The sequence below is a fragment of the Coenobita brevimanus genome, chromosome 86, assembly GCF_032717465.1.
Source record: "Coenobita brevimanus isolate Jiangsu-jjx chromosome 86, ASM3271746v2, whole genome shotgun sequence".
Taxonomy (NCBI): domain Eukaryota; kingdom Metazoa; phylum Arthropoda; class Malacostraca; order Decapoda; family Coenobitidae; genus Coenobita; species Coenobita brevimanus.
This window is the reverse complement of record NC_137039.1, coordinates 20,736,378-20,749,706: the sequence shown is the minus strand read 5'-3', so window position 1 is coordinate 20,749,706 and position 13,329 is coordinate 20,736,378. Positions and strand designations below refer to the sequence as shown.

General features: G+C 41.5%; 1 protein-coding gene across 2 annotated transcripts in view; it reads left to right on the top strand.

The window, feature by feature from the left end:
• Window positions 1-3,520: 3,520 nt before the first annotated feature.
• Window positions 3,521-13,329, top strand: part of LOC145410709 (uncharacterized) — a 90,173-nt gene continuing 80,364 nt past the window's right edge. For both annotated transcript variants that reach the window (XM_080280820.1, XM_080280819.1), the window contains exons 1-2: window positions 3,521-3,571; window positions 9,886-9,967. In XM_080280820.1, the coding sequence (XP_080136946.1) occupies window positions 9,896-9,967 (72 nt within the window). In that variant the 5' untranslated portion in view covers window positions 3,521-3,571; window positions 9,886-9,895. The remainder of the gene's footprint in view (window positions 3,572-9,885; window positions 9,968-13,329) is intronic.

Sequence of the window (13,329 nt, the reverse complement as noted above, 5' to 3'; positions counted from 1 at the left end):
ATTAATCAAATGTGGAGAGAGGTGAAAGAGGTTTTGCATGAGAGTGCTAAGGTTACTATTAAGATAAAGGGAAAAGTGAGAGGGAAAAAGTGGATGTCAGATGAAACATGGAATGGAATTCAGAAAAGGAAAGAGGCTAAGTTAAGAAGTGAAGAACAACATGTTGATGGCCAGGTAGTTGAAGTACTTAGAGCAAAGTACTGGAGTTTACATTCTGAAGTAAAAAGACTTGTTAGACGTGATAAGAGGAGGCTATACTGTATGATGATAAGGCAACAGAGACAGAAATTAAATTAAGTAAAAATGACGGTCAGAGCACAAGAGCAGCGTATCAGGCCATAAAGGAGTTAACTGGGACTGAAAAGAGAAGGAAGGAAATACCTGTACGAGATAGAAATGGTAATTTGATGACTAAAGATCTGGATATAAAGGAAGGTGGAAAGAGCATTTTGAATCTATTCTAAATAGACCAATCCCAGCTGAAGAGGACATTTTGCCAGCCGAGAGAGATTTGCAGATAGAAACAGGGGATATAACCATGGAAGAGGTAGCAAAGTCTATAAAGGAATTAAAGAATTTTAAGGCCCCAGGAGAGGATGGAATATTTCCTGAAATGCTTAAGGTGGAAAGTGATGAGTTGATGAATGCGCTTTTGAAACTTTTTAATGTGGCTTGGGATAATGGTGGAATTCCAGAAGAATGGAAAAATGGAGTGATTATAAAAATACCAAAAAAAGGAGATTTATGTGTTTGTGGCAATTGGAGGAGGATAACTTTGACACCTGTAGTTGCAAAAGTCTTTTCCAAAATCTTGTTGAACAGAATAGAGCCAGTAATTGACAAAATTTTAAGAGAAGAACAAACGGGATTTAGAAAGGGCCGAGGTTGTAATGATCAGATTTTTATTGTAAGGCATCTAATGCAACAAGCTAATGAGATGAAAATGCCACTTAGTATGTGTTTTGTGGATTTTGAAAAGGCGTTTGATAGTGTTTCACGTGGAGCTATGTTGAAAATTATGAGATTCTATGGTATACCAGAAAAGTTTGTAAATATTATTGGAAGCCTGCATCAAGGTACTTTTTGTAAGGTAACGGTGGGTGGTTCTTTGAGTGATCCATATGAAGTTAGGTCAGGCGTGATTCAAGGAGGAGTTCTTTCGCCATTGCTGTTTGTTTTGGTTATGGATTATGTTATGAGAAATGTTGTAAGGAGAACAGGTGCAAGAATTAACTGGAAAGAAAATATGAAGCTGATGGATTTGAACTATGCTGATGATATTGTACTGATTTGCGGAAGTATTTACGAGATGCAGAGGGTGCTTGATTGTCCGGTGGAGAAAGGAGAAAAAGTGAGATTGGTAATAAATTGTGGAAAGACTGAAATTATTAATATGAACGTGGAGAACCAAATCGATTGTGTAATTGGGAATAATGTGGTGAAGAATGTAGAAAACTTTAAATATCTGGGAACGATTGTATCATCTAATGGATTATTAAACAATGAAATTGAGGAGAGGATTAGACAGGCTTGGCGAGCTGTTGGAATGTTGAAATCTGTTTGGAATAATAATATGCTTTCGGTACATACTAAAGTGAAAATTTACAAGTCCATGGTTAGACCAACTTTAATTTATGGTCATGAGTCATTGTACAATTATAATAGATCAGAAAGTATTAGGATTTAAGAATGAAATACTGAGAAGGATTCTTGGGGTAAAGTGGCAAGACAGAGTTACAAATGAAAGAGTAAGGGATATTACGAGAGTGGAACCAGTTAATGAATATATGAGACTGTCTCGCCGGAAGTGGCTGGGGCACATATACAGAAAAGAAGGCAGTTTAATACAGGATGTGCCAAAGTGGACTGCTAGAGGAAGAAGAGGTAGAGGTAGGCCGAGGGAAACCTGTTTGAGGACAATGAAAAGAGAAGCAGGAGGTGAGTGTTGGTGGGACCTGAAGGAATGGCAAGAGACAAATATTGGTGGAGAGAGTTCATCGAGGCCCTATGCATCCTGTAGGGTGCCACGGGAAATGACTGATTGATTGACTGATAGAAAGAACGACTTTGTAGACCTCTTACCTTTGGTTATTTCTACTTTATAAAAAGTTTCCAATAATCCTTACCCAGCGCGTCACAGACGAGGCAAGTCTATCTATCTATCGCCAGACGCCTCAATCCCGTTTGGAGTGGCCACAAACAAATCGCCTCCAAGTCGCCCTGTCCCCCGCCATTTCACTGCCCTGCTCCCAGCTCACACCTCCCTCTCTCATATACAAGTATCCATTAATATTCACCCACACAAGGACACGCAACCGTCACTTTATAAATCCATGTCCCTGTTTCAGTTTTCTGTGAGAACTGACTGAAAGAGAGAGAGAGAGAGAGAGAGAGAGAGAGAGAGAGAGAGAGAGAGAGAGAGAGCCTGCCTAAAGATGTCTGTTAACCCCTGCAATTTAGTGACATACTTTTTAGTTCATTATCGCTACTTCCCTCGTGCTACACAGGCATCTGGTAGTGCTCATGACTGGAATGTCACACAGCCATACCGCAGAACTTCTGCTTATCAGAATTCTTTTATTCGCCGAACTGCATCTCTCTGGAACTTCCACGGAGTGGTTTTGCCCCAAACTTCAACCTACAGCTGTTCAATTCCAACTGTTATAGATATTTTTTGAACGGAGGACGCCAGTATTCTGGTGTATGGATTATTTTTTTTAATTCAACTGTATTTCCTTCCTTTGTTCTGTTATTTAAAAAAAAGTGTTTTTTACATTAAAATAAGCTTTTCGACCTTCACGGCCCTTCACTGCAACACGAGCCCCCGAAGCTGAATAGAATCGCAGGGATATATATATATATATATATATATATATATATATATATATATATATATATATATATATATATATATATATCGCCAGGGTAATAAACTTTGAGAGTGTTCACCCGGCCACGTACTGCATTGGCGGACACAAGGGGTGCTGTGGTTGAACCAGTGTCGCTTACTGTAAAGTATGCTTGCACCCAGTCGGCTTGTGCGGGCCGATTACACTTGGTTCACAGACTACACACATATCCAAAGCCACTCCAACACTACAATTACACTTACAAGCACTTCTCACCCTACATAAAATCTCTACCAGACAGCCTAAGCCACTTGGTAGAGATACATTGGCTGTATCGTCCCGACTACGGTCGGGATAGGCCGGTCCTGCAGTGGATACTCAAACGGCTGATGATGATGATATATATATATATATATATATATATATATATATATATATATATATATATATATATACAGTATATGTGTGTGTGTGTGTGTGTGTGTGTGTGTGTGTGTGTTGTGTGTGTGTGTGTATGCTTCAACCAGAGGCGTTAAGATGTTGAACGTTTTGAGAGATAAGGACCGCACACGCACAGTCACATCCTGTCCTAAATGTCGTGGCGTCATTGTGACCAGCCGATTGGAAGTGAAGAAGGGGAAGAAATGTAAGCGGCTTAGCCCATTCCCTCACTGGACTCCTCCACGGTTGAGTGTGCTTACAAAGGACTTCGTGGCACTGAGGTAGGAGTGGGACGTACGGGCGTTGTAGAAATGGCTTTGCAGATTTCGTTTAACGCCTCTTTCTTAACAGTTTTTTCTGTGCACTGCATCTGAATATCTTTTTGTATGTGACTCGTGCAAACTATGTTGATATTAAAACAATGTAAATATCATAGAATCCATTATTAACGTTTAAAAATTTGGTGAGCATATAACACCTATTTATCTTATAAGTAACCTACTGATATACACTGTCGATAGAAGTGATATAAATAGCATAACTGGTAATACTGTCACAAAATAAATCGCAAAGTGAGAGGTGGTAGAAAGGACGGTATGCCAAAGAGAATAAATACCCGTACTCTAACACAAACTGTGGGATCGTGAAGATCGGGGCCAAAGTTTAAGTAAAAAGGCCCCGTTTGGCAGAGCCTTAGTCTAGGCGTCACGTGTCTGTACCGAAGCTGATGTACTGTTCTTCGGGTCACAAAAGTATCGATTCACAATATGAGTGTGACATTTGGGATCACAGAACGAAGGTCACTGAAATGTTAGTGTCCGACCTACCATACGTTGGTAGCCCTGATGTCGGGAGGTGTCATATATGGCCAACTAGCAATATCCTCTTGCAAACATACAGCAAATGCTATGTTTATTGTTTGTATAAACATTGTTTAAACAGCGAGGCGTTGGTAACGTTCGAATGTCGGACCCCTTGTGCGCCGATACTTTTGTGACCCATAGTACGTGAAAATGACGAACGTTATGCTAGGGATGTAAGACAGAAACGATTTTTTTTTTCTTAATCTGTCACCCCGACCCAGGTTACTGAAGTTTGCGGTAGGATATGGGTGGTATTCCTTGTGGCTGTGCAGATTTGATAAGACATCGTGTTTAGGGATGTATCGTACACTTCACACCTCAGTATCATCCTGCATATTAGTCATGCAAACTGTGTCGACAGTATATAATAAACAAGAAGTTGCTAATGCGTACTATGCCAGATAAACAGCTAAGATAGAGTTGGTAAGAAGCCTGTGCTACCTATAATAAGGTTGTATATTCAGTAGGGTTGTATATTCAGACTATGCAATCGTCCTTCTACATTCCCCAATTCTTGGAAAGAAGCCAATATCCACCCAATTCCGAGGAAAAGAAGTTCCTCTGACGTTCCTGATTACAGACCAATAGCTATCACGTCTTCTCTTGATAAAGTATTTGAAATTGTAATGAATAAGCACATAGTTAAACACCTTGAATCCAACAACTTACTTAGTGACAGACAGTGTGGATTTCGCCACGAAAGATCCACCATTGATATACTCATACCATCCATCAATCAATTGACCAACATGGAGAAACTCACTTAGTAGCCCCTTATATTTCTAAAGCTATACAGTGTGGCACCGTTCCCTGCTATCCAAACACCCTTGCTGTGGACAAACGTCTTTTGCTCCTCTGATTTCCTCATATCTCAGCGACAGAAAGATAAGATTAAAACTTGATGATGAATATTCTAATTTCCACTCAGTCAACGCCGGTGTGCCACAAGGATCAGTTCTGGCTGCAACCCTATTCCTAATTCATATTAATGATCCCTTATCTGTCACCCATAATCCCGTCCATTCATATGCAGATGACTCAACACTTCACAGTACATTCACACTTAAACACCCATCCACAAAGTTTAATATCTCTAACAACTCAGTGCAGCCATTTCCATAAATCAAGACTTATCTAGCACCAGTGAATGGGAACAACCTTGTCTCATTTAATGCTAGTAAAAGCAAATATGTACAATTTACTAACAGACAGACATTGCCACATTTCTGTATTACCCTCAGTACTACTGATATTCCTATCTCCAAAAGTATTGAAATTATCGGTGTTTCACTTAACAATGACCTCAGCTGGACCTCTCATGTCAGATCATTTGCTAAAACTGCTTCAGAGAAACTTGGATTATTGTACAGAGTTCGTAGCTTCTTCATTGACGAGCAGTTAGCTGTAGTTTATGAGTCATGTGTACTCTCAGCTGGAATATTGCTCACCCTTGTGGAGTGGATGTGGGGAGGTTGCACTAAAGCAACTAGACAAAATTCAGAACAAAGCTGTTAGAATAATTAATAACTCTGCTATTACAAATAAACTATCTTCCCTACAGGTAAGTAGGAATCTTGCCTCCCTTGTATTATTATACAGATTCTTTTGTGGCAAATGCTCAGACGAACTTACATCCATTGTGCCACCTCCCCATGCCTTCCCCTGTGCTACACGGGCATCTGGTAGCGATCGTGACTGGAATGTCACACTGCCATATTGCCGAACTTCCGCCTACCAGAAATCTTTTATTCCCCGAATTGCATCTCTTTGGAACTCACTCCCCTAGAGTTGTTTTCCCCCAAACTTCAACCTGTGGCTGTTGAATTCCAACTGTTACAGGCTTTTTATGAATGAAGGACGCAGTAATCTGGTGTAGGGATTATTTTTATTATTGAATTGTTTTTCCTTCCGCTGTTCTGTTATTAAAAAGAAATCATAACCTCAGTATGAAGAGATTCAAACATCAGCGTCTTCATCCATAAACAAGGTTACAATCAACTGCCTCTCACCTACCGTTTATTTACTAAGTGGCATAGGAAGCTTCGCAGCACGTCTTCCTGACCGTTTTAGTTTGGATATTACGCCTTAACTTGTGTGTTATTTAAATTGGTTTAGTGTGGACAGTGTTTGTATTAGTGCCATTGAGGTAGATGTTTAGATATAATAAACAGAATATACCGGAAGGAAGGTGCTGTTACCAGACATCCAAATTCACTTATAATAACGGCTTGAGATTCATAAACAAACTTAAGATCAATTCATGTCGTAAGTAAGATTTGCTGCTGCTGGATGGGCAAGGAAAACAGAGCAGAATCTTTACATCTCTTTATTATTGCAGGGAAAAAGCCAGGAGTGGAAAATCATGCATATTTTTATTTTGCAGGAAGGACAAGGAACACAATACGTTGATTTTTTTTTTTTTTTTTTTTTTTTTTTTTTTTGCTGGAAGGACAAAGACAGGAAGGTGCAGAATCTTTCCATGTCTCTTTTTTCCGCAGGCAGAAACAAAGCCAGGGAGAGTGCAGGATACTTCCATTTTTTTTTTTTTTTTTTTTTTTTCATGAAGGACAAGGAAAAGGAAATGTTGAATCTTCCCATGTCATTTGCTTTTGCAGGAAGGGCAAAGTGAAAGAACAGTAAAATTATCTCTTGTGTGAATGTGGTAATGATGGGAGATCTGAATGCTAGAGTGGGAAATGTAGCAGTTGAAGGCGTAGTTGGTATGCATGGTGTGCCTGGAGGAAATGAAAATGGGGAACGAACGATAGGGATGTGTGTTGAGCGAGAGATGGTGATTGGAAATACGCTGTTTGAGAAGAAAGATATTTATAAGTATACATGGATGAGACAGGAGGGTGGAATGGTTGTGGATAAAGCATTGATGGACTATGTGGTTGTGTCTAGAAATGTAATAGGAAGATTGTTGGATGTGAGAGTTCTGAGAGGGGAAGGTGGAGGTATGTCTGACCACTACCTGGTGGAGGGAAAGTTAAGAGTAGGTAAGAGATGGGTGAGAGCTAGGAGGGTTAGGTGTGGCAGGGAGGTTTTGAAAGTGAGTTGGGTAGAAGAGAGAAAATGATAGAGTATCAGAAGAAATTGAAAGATGAGTGGAACGCAGTGAAAGATCAGGAAAATGGCAGTGTGGAGGAGGAATGGCAGTTGTTTAAGAGTGCTGTGGTGGGGTATGCAGAGGAGGTGTATGGTGTGAGACGTGTGGGTGGTGGTGTAAGAAAAGGAAGTGAATAGTGGTGCGAGGAAGTAAGTATGGCTGTGGCTGAGAAGAGACGTGCATATGAAGTGTGGCTGCAGAGGAAGGATGAGGTGTCATATGAAAGGTATAAGGAAAAGAGGAATAGGGCGAGAAGGGCTGTGCGTGATGCTAAAGTGGCAGCAGATGAGAGGTGGGGTAGGCGGCTGACTGAGAATTTTCAACAGAATAAGAAAATGTCCTGGAAGGAGATGAAAAGGGTGCGAAAGGGAGAGTCTGGGAAGGAAGAACGAGCAAAAGCAGAGGATGGAAGGATGTTAATTGACATGGATGCAGTAAGGAAGAGATGGGCAGAGTATTTTGAAATATTGTTAACTTTAGAGGAGGAAAGGGTGGCTGAGATTGTGGCGGATGGAAAGGTGCAAGGAATAAATGTGTTGGGAGAGTTGAATGATTCTTTGATCACGAAGGAGGAAGTGCAGAAGGCAGTAAAGGAGATGAAAACAGGGAAAGGTGCAGGTATGGATGGGTGTGCTGTGGAATGCCTGAAGGGTGGTGGAGTGACTATTGTCGACTGGTTAGTAAGATTGTTGAATGTGTGCTTTGTGAAAGATATGGTGCCAATTGACTGGGCATGTGCTTGTGTGGTCCCGTTGTATAAAGGCAAGGGTGATAAGCATGAATGTACTAGCTTTAGGGGTATAAGTCTGTTGAGTGTTGTAGGTAAGGTGTATGGTAGAGTGTTAATTATGAGAGTTAGAGAGGGTACAGAGGGAGTGATTCGTGATAAGCAGTGTGGCTTTAGGAGAGGGAGGGGATACGTGGATCAGGTGTTCGCTGTGAGACAAGTGTGTGAAAAGTATTTAGCGAAAGGCAAGGATGTGTTTTGGGCATTTATGGATTTAGAGAAAGCGTATGATAGAATTGATAGGGAGGCTTTGTGGACTGTTTTAAGATTGTATGGACTTGATGGTAGGTTACTAAAAGGGGTGAAAAGTTTTTATGTAAATAGTAGAGCGTGTGTAAGAGTGGGAAATGCTGTGACTGACTGATTTCCTGTGAGAGTGGGGCTACAACAGGGATGTATGATGTAGCCTTGGTTGTTTAATATTTATATGGATGGTGTTGTAAGGGAATGGAAGAGTTTTAGGTGGAGGTCTGAGTCTGGTGAATGTTAATGGTGGAGAGTGGAATCTGAAGCAGCTGCTGTTTGCAGATGATACTGCACTGGTGGCTGATTCAGAAGAGAGATTGAGACAGTTGGTAGAGGAGTTTGGAAGGGTGTGTGAAAGGAGGAAATTGAAAGTAAATGAGAATAAGTTAAAGTGATGAAATGTACGAGGTTGGTAGATGGTAGGAGGATGAATATAGTTCTGAATGGTGAGTTGCTTGAGGAGGTAGAGTGTTTTAAATATTTAGGGTCACATGTTGCTGTGGATGGAAGAATAGATGCAGAAGTGAAGTTTAGAATGAATGAAGTAGGTAAGGTGCTGGGAGGAATGAAAAAAGTGTTTAGATGTCGTTTGCTTAGAATGGATGTAAAAAGAAGGCTGTATGAGGGTGTTGTGGTACCGACTGCGTTATATGGGGCTGAAACATAATATTGGTGTAGCAGAGAGGAAAGGTTTGAATGTAATGGAGATGAGGTGTCTGAGGAGTATGTGTGGAGTGACGCGTATGGATTGAGTGCGAAATGATGAAGTGCGAAGGAGAACTGGAGTTATTCGGGAGATGGCTGGTAGAGTTCAGCAGAGGGTGTTGCGATGGTTTGGGCATATGGAGAGAATGGATAATGAGCGATTGGTGAAAAAGATAACTAGATCTGATGTGAGAGGTGTAAGGCTGAGAGGGAGACCACGAATAGGATGGATGGACAGTGTGAAGAGAGCGCTGGATGTGCGAGGGATGTCTGTTGGTCAAGGAAGAGTGGCTGTGCGTGACAGAAATAAATGGAGAGAAACTGTCAATGAATAAATGATGACGCAGCCCTGAGGGGATATTCTTCCGCATTTGGTCCGATCAGCTAGTTAGGTTACGTGCTGGAAAGGGGATGGGTCTATTATGATGTGGCAGGGGTAAACCAGCTCTGTTGTCGGGCCCTGCTGCGGATGTCACTGATTGCATTGCACAGTTGACCCTTGTGCGGTGTGGTGTGGTGAGGATCTGTCCCTTCTCCCCTTTGGAGCTAAGATGCAAATGAATGTTTGAATGGATGAGTAAATGGGGAGTATGTCGTCCTGTCTCGGCTACCTCCCTTTCCTTGGGGGAAGCAGCCTAGGTATATAGATAGATGGTCTTATATTAGTGGAACGACAGACAGGAGTGTACAATGTTACCATGCCTTGTTTTCGCAGGACAGACAAGGAAAGGAGAATGCCAAGTCTTACCATTTTTTATCTATAAGGATATGAACAAACTACAGAATATTCCTATATCTCTTTTTCTACTTGCAAACACAAATCTTTACGAAAAGGACGTATTTATGTCATCTTAGCCCTTCCCAGCAATGTATCCTACTTTTCAGGCTTTGAGTCATGCATCGAGACGACATACATCTGATTTTCCCGCCAAAAACTAAGGAATCTACTGGGAAGAAAAAAGTTAAGGTAAGTTTTGACTAATGTGAAATATTTGTTCTGAGTGGTGTGAGTATAAACCAGAAACCAAAAATCAGATGGTCAAAAAGTTATCTCACAACGATCACGTCTCTCTCTCTCTCTCTCTCTCTCTCTCTCTTTCTTTTCTATTCTTGTTACCACTACGCGATTCGCCGTTATGTAGGTGTTGATGTTGTTATTGTCTTACCCCGGTTTCTCTGACTGAGGAGACCCATCGCTCAGAAGCAAGCAACCGCCTTCCTGTGACAGACAGCGCCTCGCCAGGGTCGTAATAGAGTCTTTCCACATGGCGAGGTGCAGGAAAAATGGTGGAGGCTTAGCCTTCAAGAGAACTGAGCTGTGTATAAGAGTTGGGTATGAGTAGCAGTCTCAAGCCCGACTTAGACTGCCTGGAAAATGTGGCTGGGTCTGCCGACTGGAAGTGTCGTGCAAGGCCAGCTACCTGGTCTTGGACCCATGTATTGTACCTCTTAGGACGATGGTCATTACTCGCCTACTATCATTTTGATTTGCCAACAGGTGCTACACCCTGTCCAAATGTGGCCCTGGACGTATATTCCCGAAGTCTACTGCTATTCGGCACCCGACCCGGTTTAGGTATGGTTGGGTTGGGATAGGGTAGGTTAGATAGAACGTTTTCACCGTACTTTTTGCCGGGATTTACACCGGGAACAGTTACAAGGGAATCAGATGGTTAGTTTGTGAGTTACGACACGAGCGTCACCCACAGCTCAAGCGTCTCGCAAAAGTGCCGAATAGCAATAGACATCGGTATGCGCCGGGGCATACAGAGTAGGAACGTCATCCTTGCTACCACCAGACGATTTAATTTAGCTTATGAGATACATTGCAGTGCAGGCCATATGTAACCCTTTCAGTTCCATATATTTCGGGATCAGTTAAATAAAATCGTCTGGAGACAACAACAATAATGAAAGACTTTAATGCACGAGTTTGCTCTCAGACCCCTATGATCCACTCCCACCTAAATAATAGCCTCTGGCGTTCAAAATTGGAGGGAGTTATTACCCTCGGCAATAGCGGCCGCCTTCTCGGAGTGGGGTAGGGGTTTTCTGTTGTTTGATAATTATGTTGCCCAAAACCTAATTCCTCAAATTAAACAACACACGCGCCATTTACAAACATAAGTATTAGTGGACCTGAAAAAAGCACTTAAAATTGTTTTACCCATTCCTTTTAATTTCGTGAATCACTGTATGAATTTTTCCACATTCCCATACTGAATGCCATGCTCTAGACCATACGTAATACAGTATGATAACTGTCACTCAGCTTCGCTGAATGTCTGGGTCCACAATATCATTATACTGTAGAGTCTTGTATGCTCTTAGTATTTGCCTACTCATCTGCAGCTTCTCTAGTTAACACTGAAGCAGCTGTGAGCCAGAGTGAAGTTACGATGTCTGGTCCCAACAGACTCAGCCTGTACAGTACTCGTTCGCTTAGTAGCCATTCGATTTATGGGAGAAGAGGGATAAGAAAAGGAAGGGTAGATAGGCCAGCCGAAGCGACTTCCATCCCACAAGGGTTTTCCACTAGTGTCATAGGAAGGGCAAGACAGGGGAAGGGGAGGAGGGCTTAATGTGTACTGGACGAGAGGGGACATGCATGCCAACCTTGGCAAACATCTAAACAGCCGACAGTACCCGTGCCGAACGTGTACCAGAAAGAAGTGATGTAGACCAGTAACAGAGTGTAGAAACTTGATAACAATTGTAACAAATTCATTGTTTTCCATTACCTTATTAAAATGTGTTTAAATGGCCGATGCAGGTTTAAAAAGTTTCCCAGGTATTAACCTTGTCCTCTTCGTATCATGTGAAATGTAGACAGAAGTATAGCCTTGTCAAACCGTATCCAAATGATAGTGTGGTACCTGTACTGAAAATACTGCACCTGAAGGTTACAGTGCCTCGTTGAATTGGCTCTTATCCGCTTTGTATCATAATCATGTGCCCATTGGTCTCCAACATTTTCTTGAAAAAAAAAATTACATCCACATTCTTCCATACTGACAGAGTTCTGCTGACCGGATTGGCTTTATTTTCTAAAAATTTATTGCAAATGACATAAAATTCGGTAGTAAACTAGCAGTCTTACAAACTTAGCAGCTACATTCTTCTTCACAATACGATGAACAGCGTTAATAGGTTGCAGTAAATTGCTCTGACTCATAAGTAATTATTTCAAGAATCAATATAATGAAGGTCATGTTCTTATTCACTGTCTGTATGAACCATGACGGAGCTAATTTATCCTTTGTAATAATGATACAAATTGTATCTGATGTGGTCTTGTTACGACCCACGATGGGTCCTCCTGAATAGTCTGTTTCCGTGAGCTAGAAACGGAGAGAGTGGTTGAACCCCCCAGACCCTCGCATTTCAATCACTGGCGTCAACCATGACCCAGTTAATGGCATCAGCATTAACACTCATGCTTCCATGACAGTTCCAGCTGAATACACGCGTGTGGTAATAGATGGAATAAAATACAGTGGGAAGCGTGAACGTATGAGTGTTAAATTTAACATTGTGTTGTATGTTATTTATGCAGTCTGAGTCGGCATCAGAAAGATATAAATAATATGCATTAGAATATAATCCCCGCCATGATCCATAACACTTTAGTGTTCTATTCTGGCTAACACCATACGATTTTATTAAGCTAAGAGTGAGTCCTGGGAGGCTGAGAGTACTACCTTGGCATATGCCAAGTATATGGCAAAGGAAGATATGTTAATGAGCATCCTGAACTTTGGAAGAGTCTGGGGCTGTATTTTGGTCAGGCTAAAGTGCATTCGCACAGAGAACAGATAGTACCTTTTCTGGTGCAAACTGTCTGATCATGGAAGATTGGATAAGAAATGGACAAAAAAAAAGTTCATTGGTTCACTGTCTAGCCATTCTGTTTCTCTGGCAAATATATCGTGTGTGGCAGTAAGACTAAGAAACAGTGTTTGCAGAACATGGTCCCTCTAACGAGACACAGTACTTGAAGATTTTATCCTGACCTACACAATCGGACATAGTGCGTCTGAATATGTTCGGTTCCGGCTTCAGTGTGAATGCATCCTTAAGAGGCCACCTGCAGCTTCCTCCTTCCCGGGATATCTCTGTGACACAAGAACTATCTCAGGCTCATGGGACTGACTCTCAGATGTATGAAAGTTTGGTGTCAGCTGGAGCATGATACTAGAATTGTTTCAATAATGACAGAGTTCATTTTGACACCCTGAACACTCTCAGGTTCCTGTGACTCATTGTTAGCTGGATAAAATCGTTTTGGTTTTATCTGGAATAAACTTCTAGATAAGACCACCACCAGAG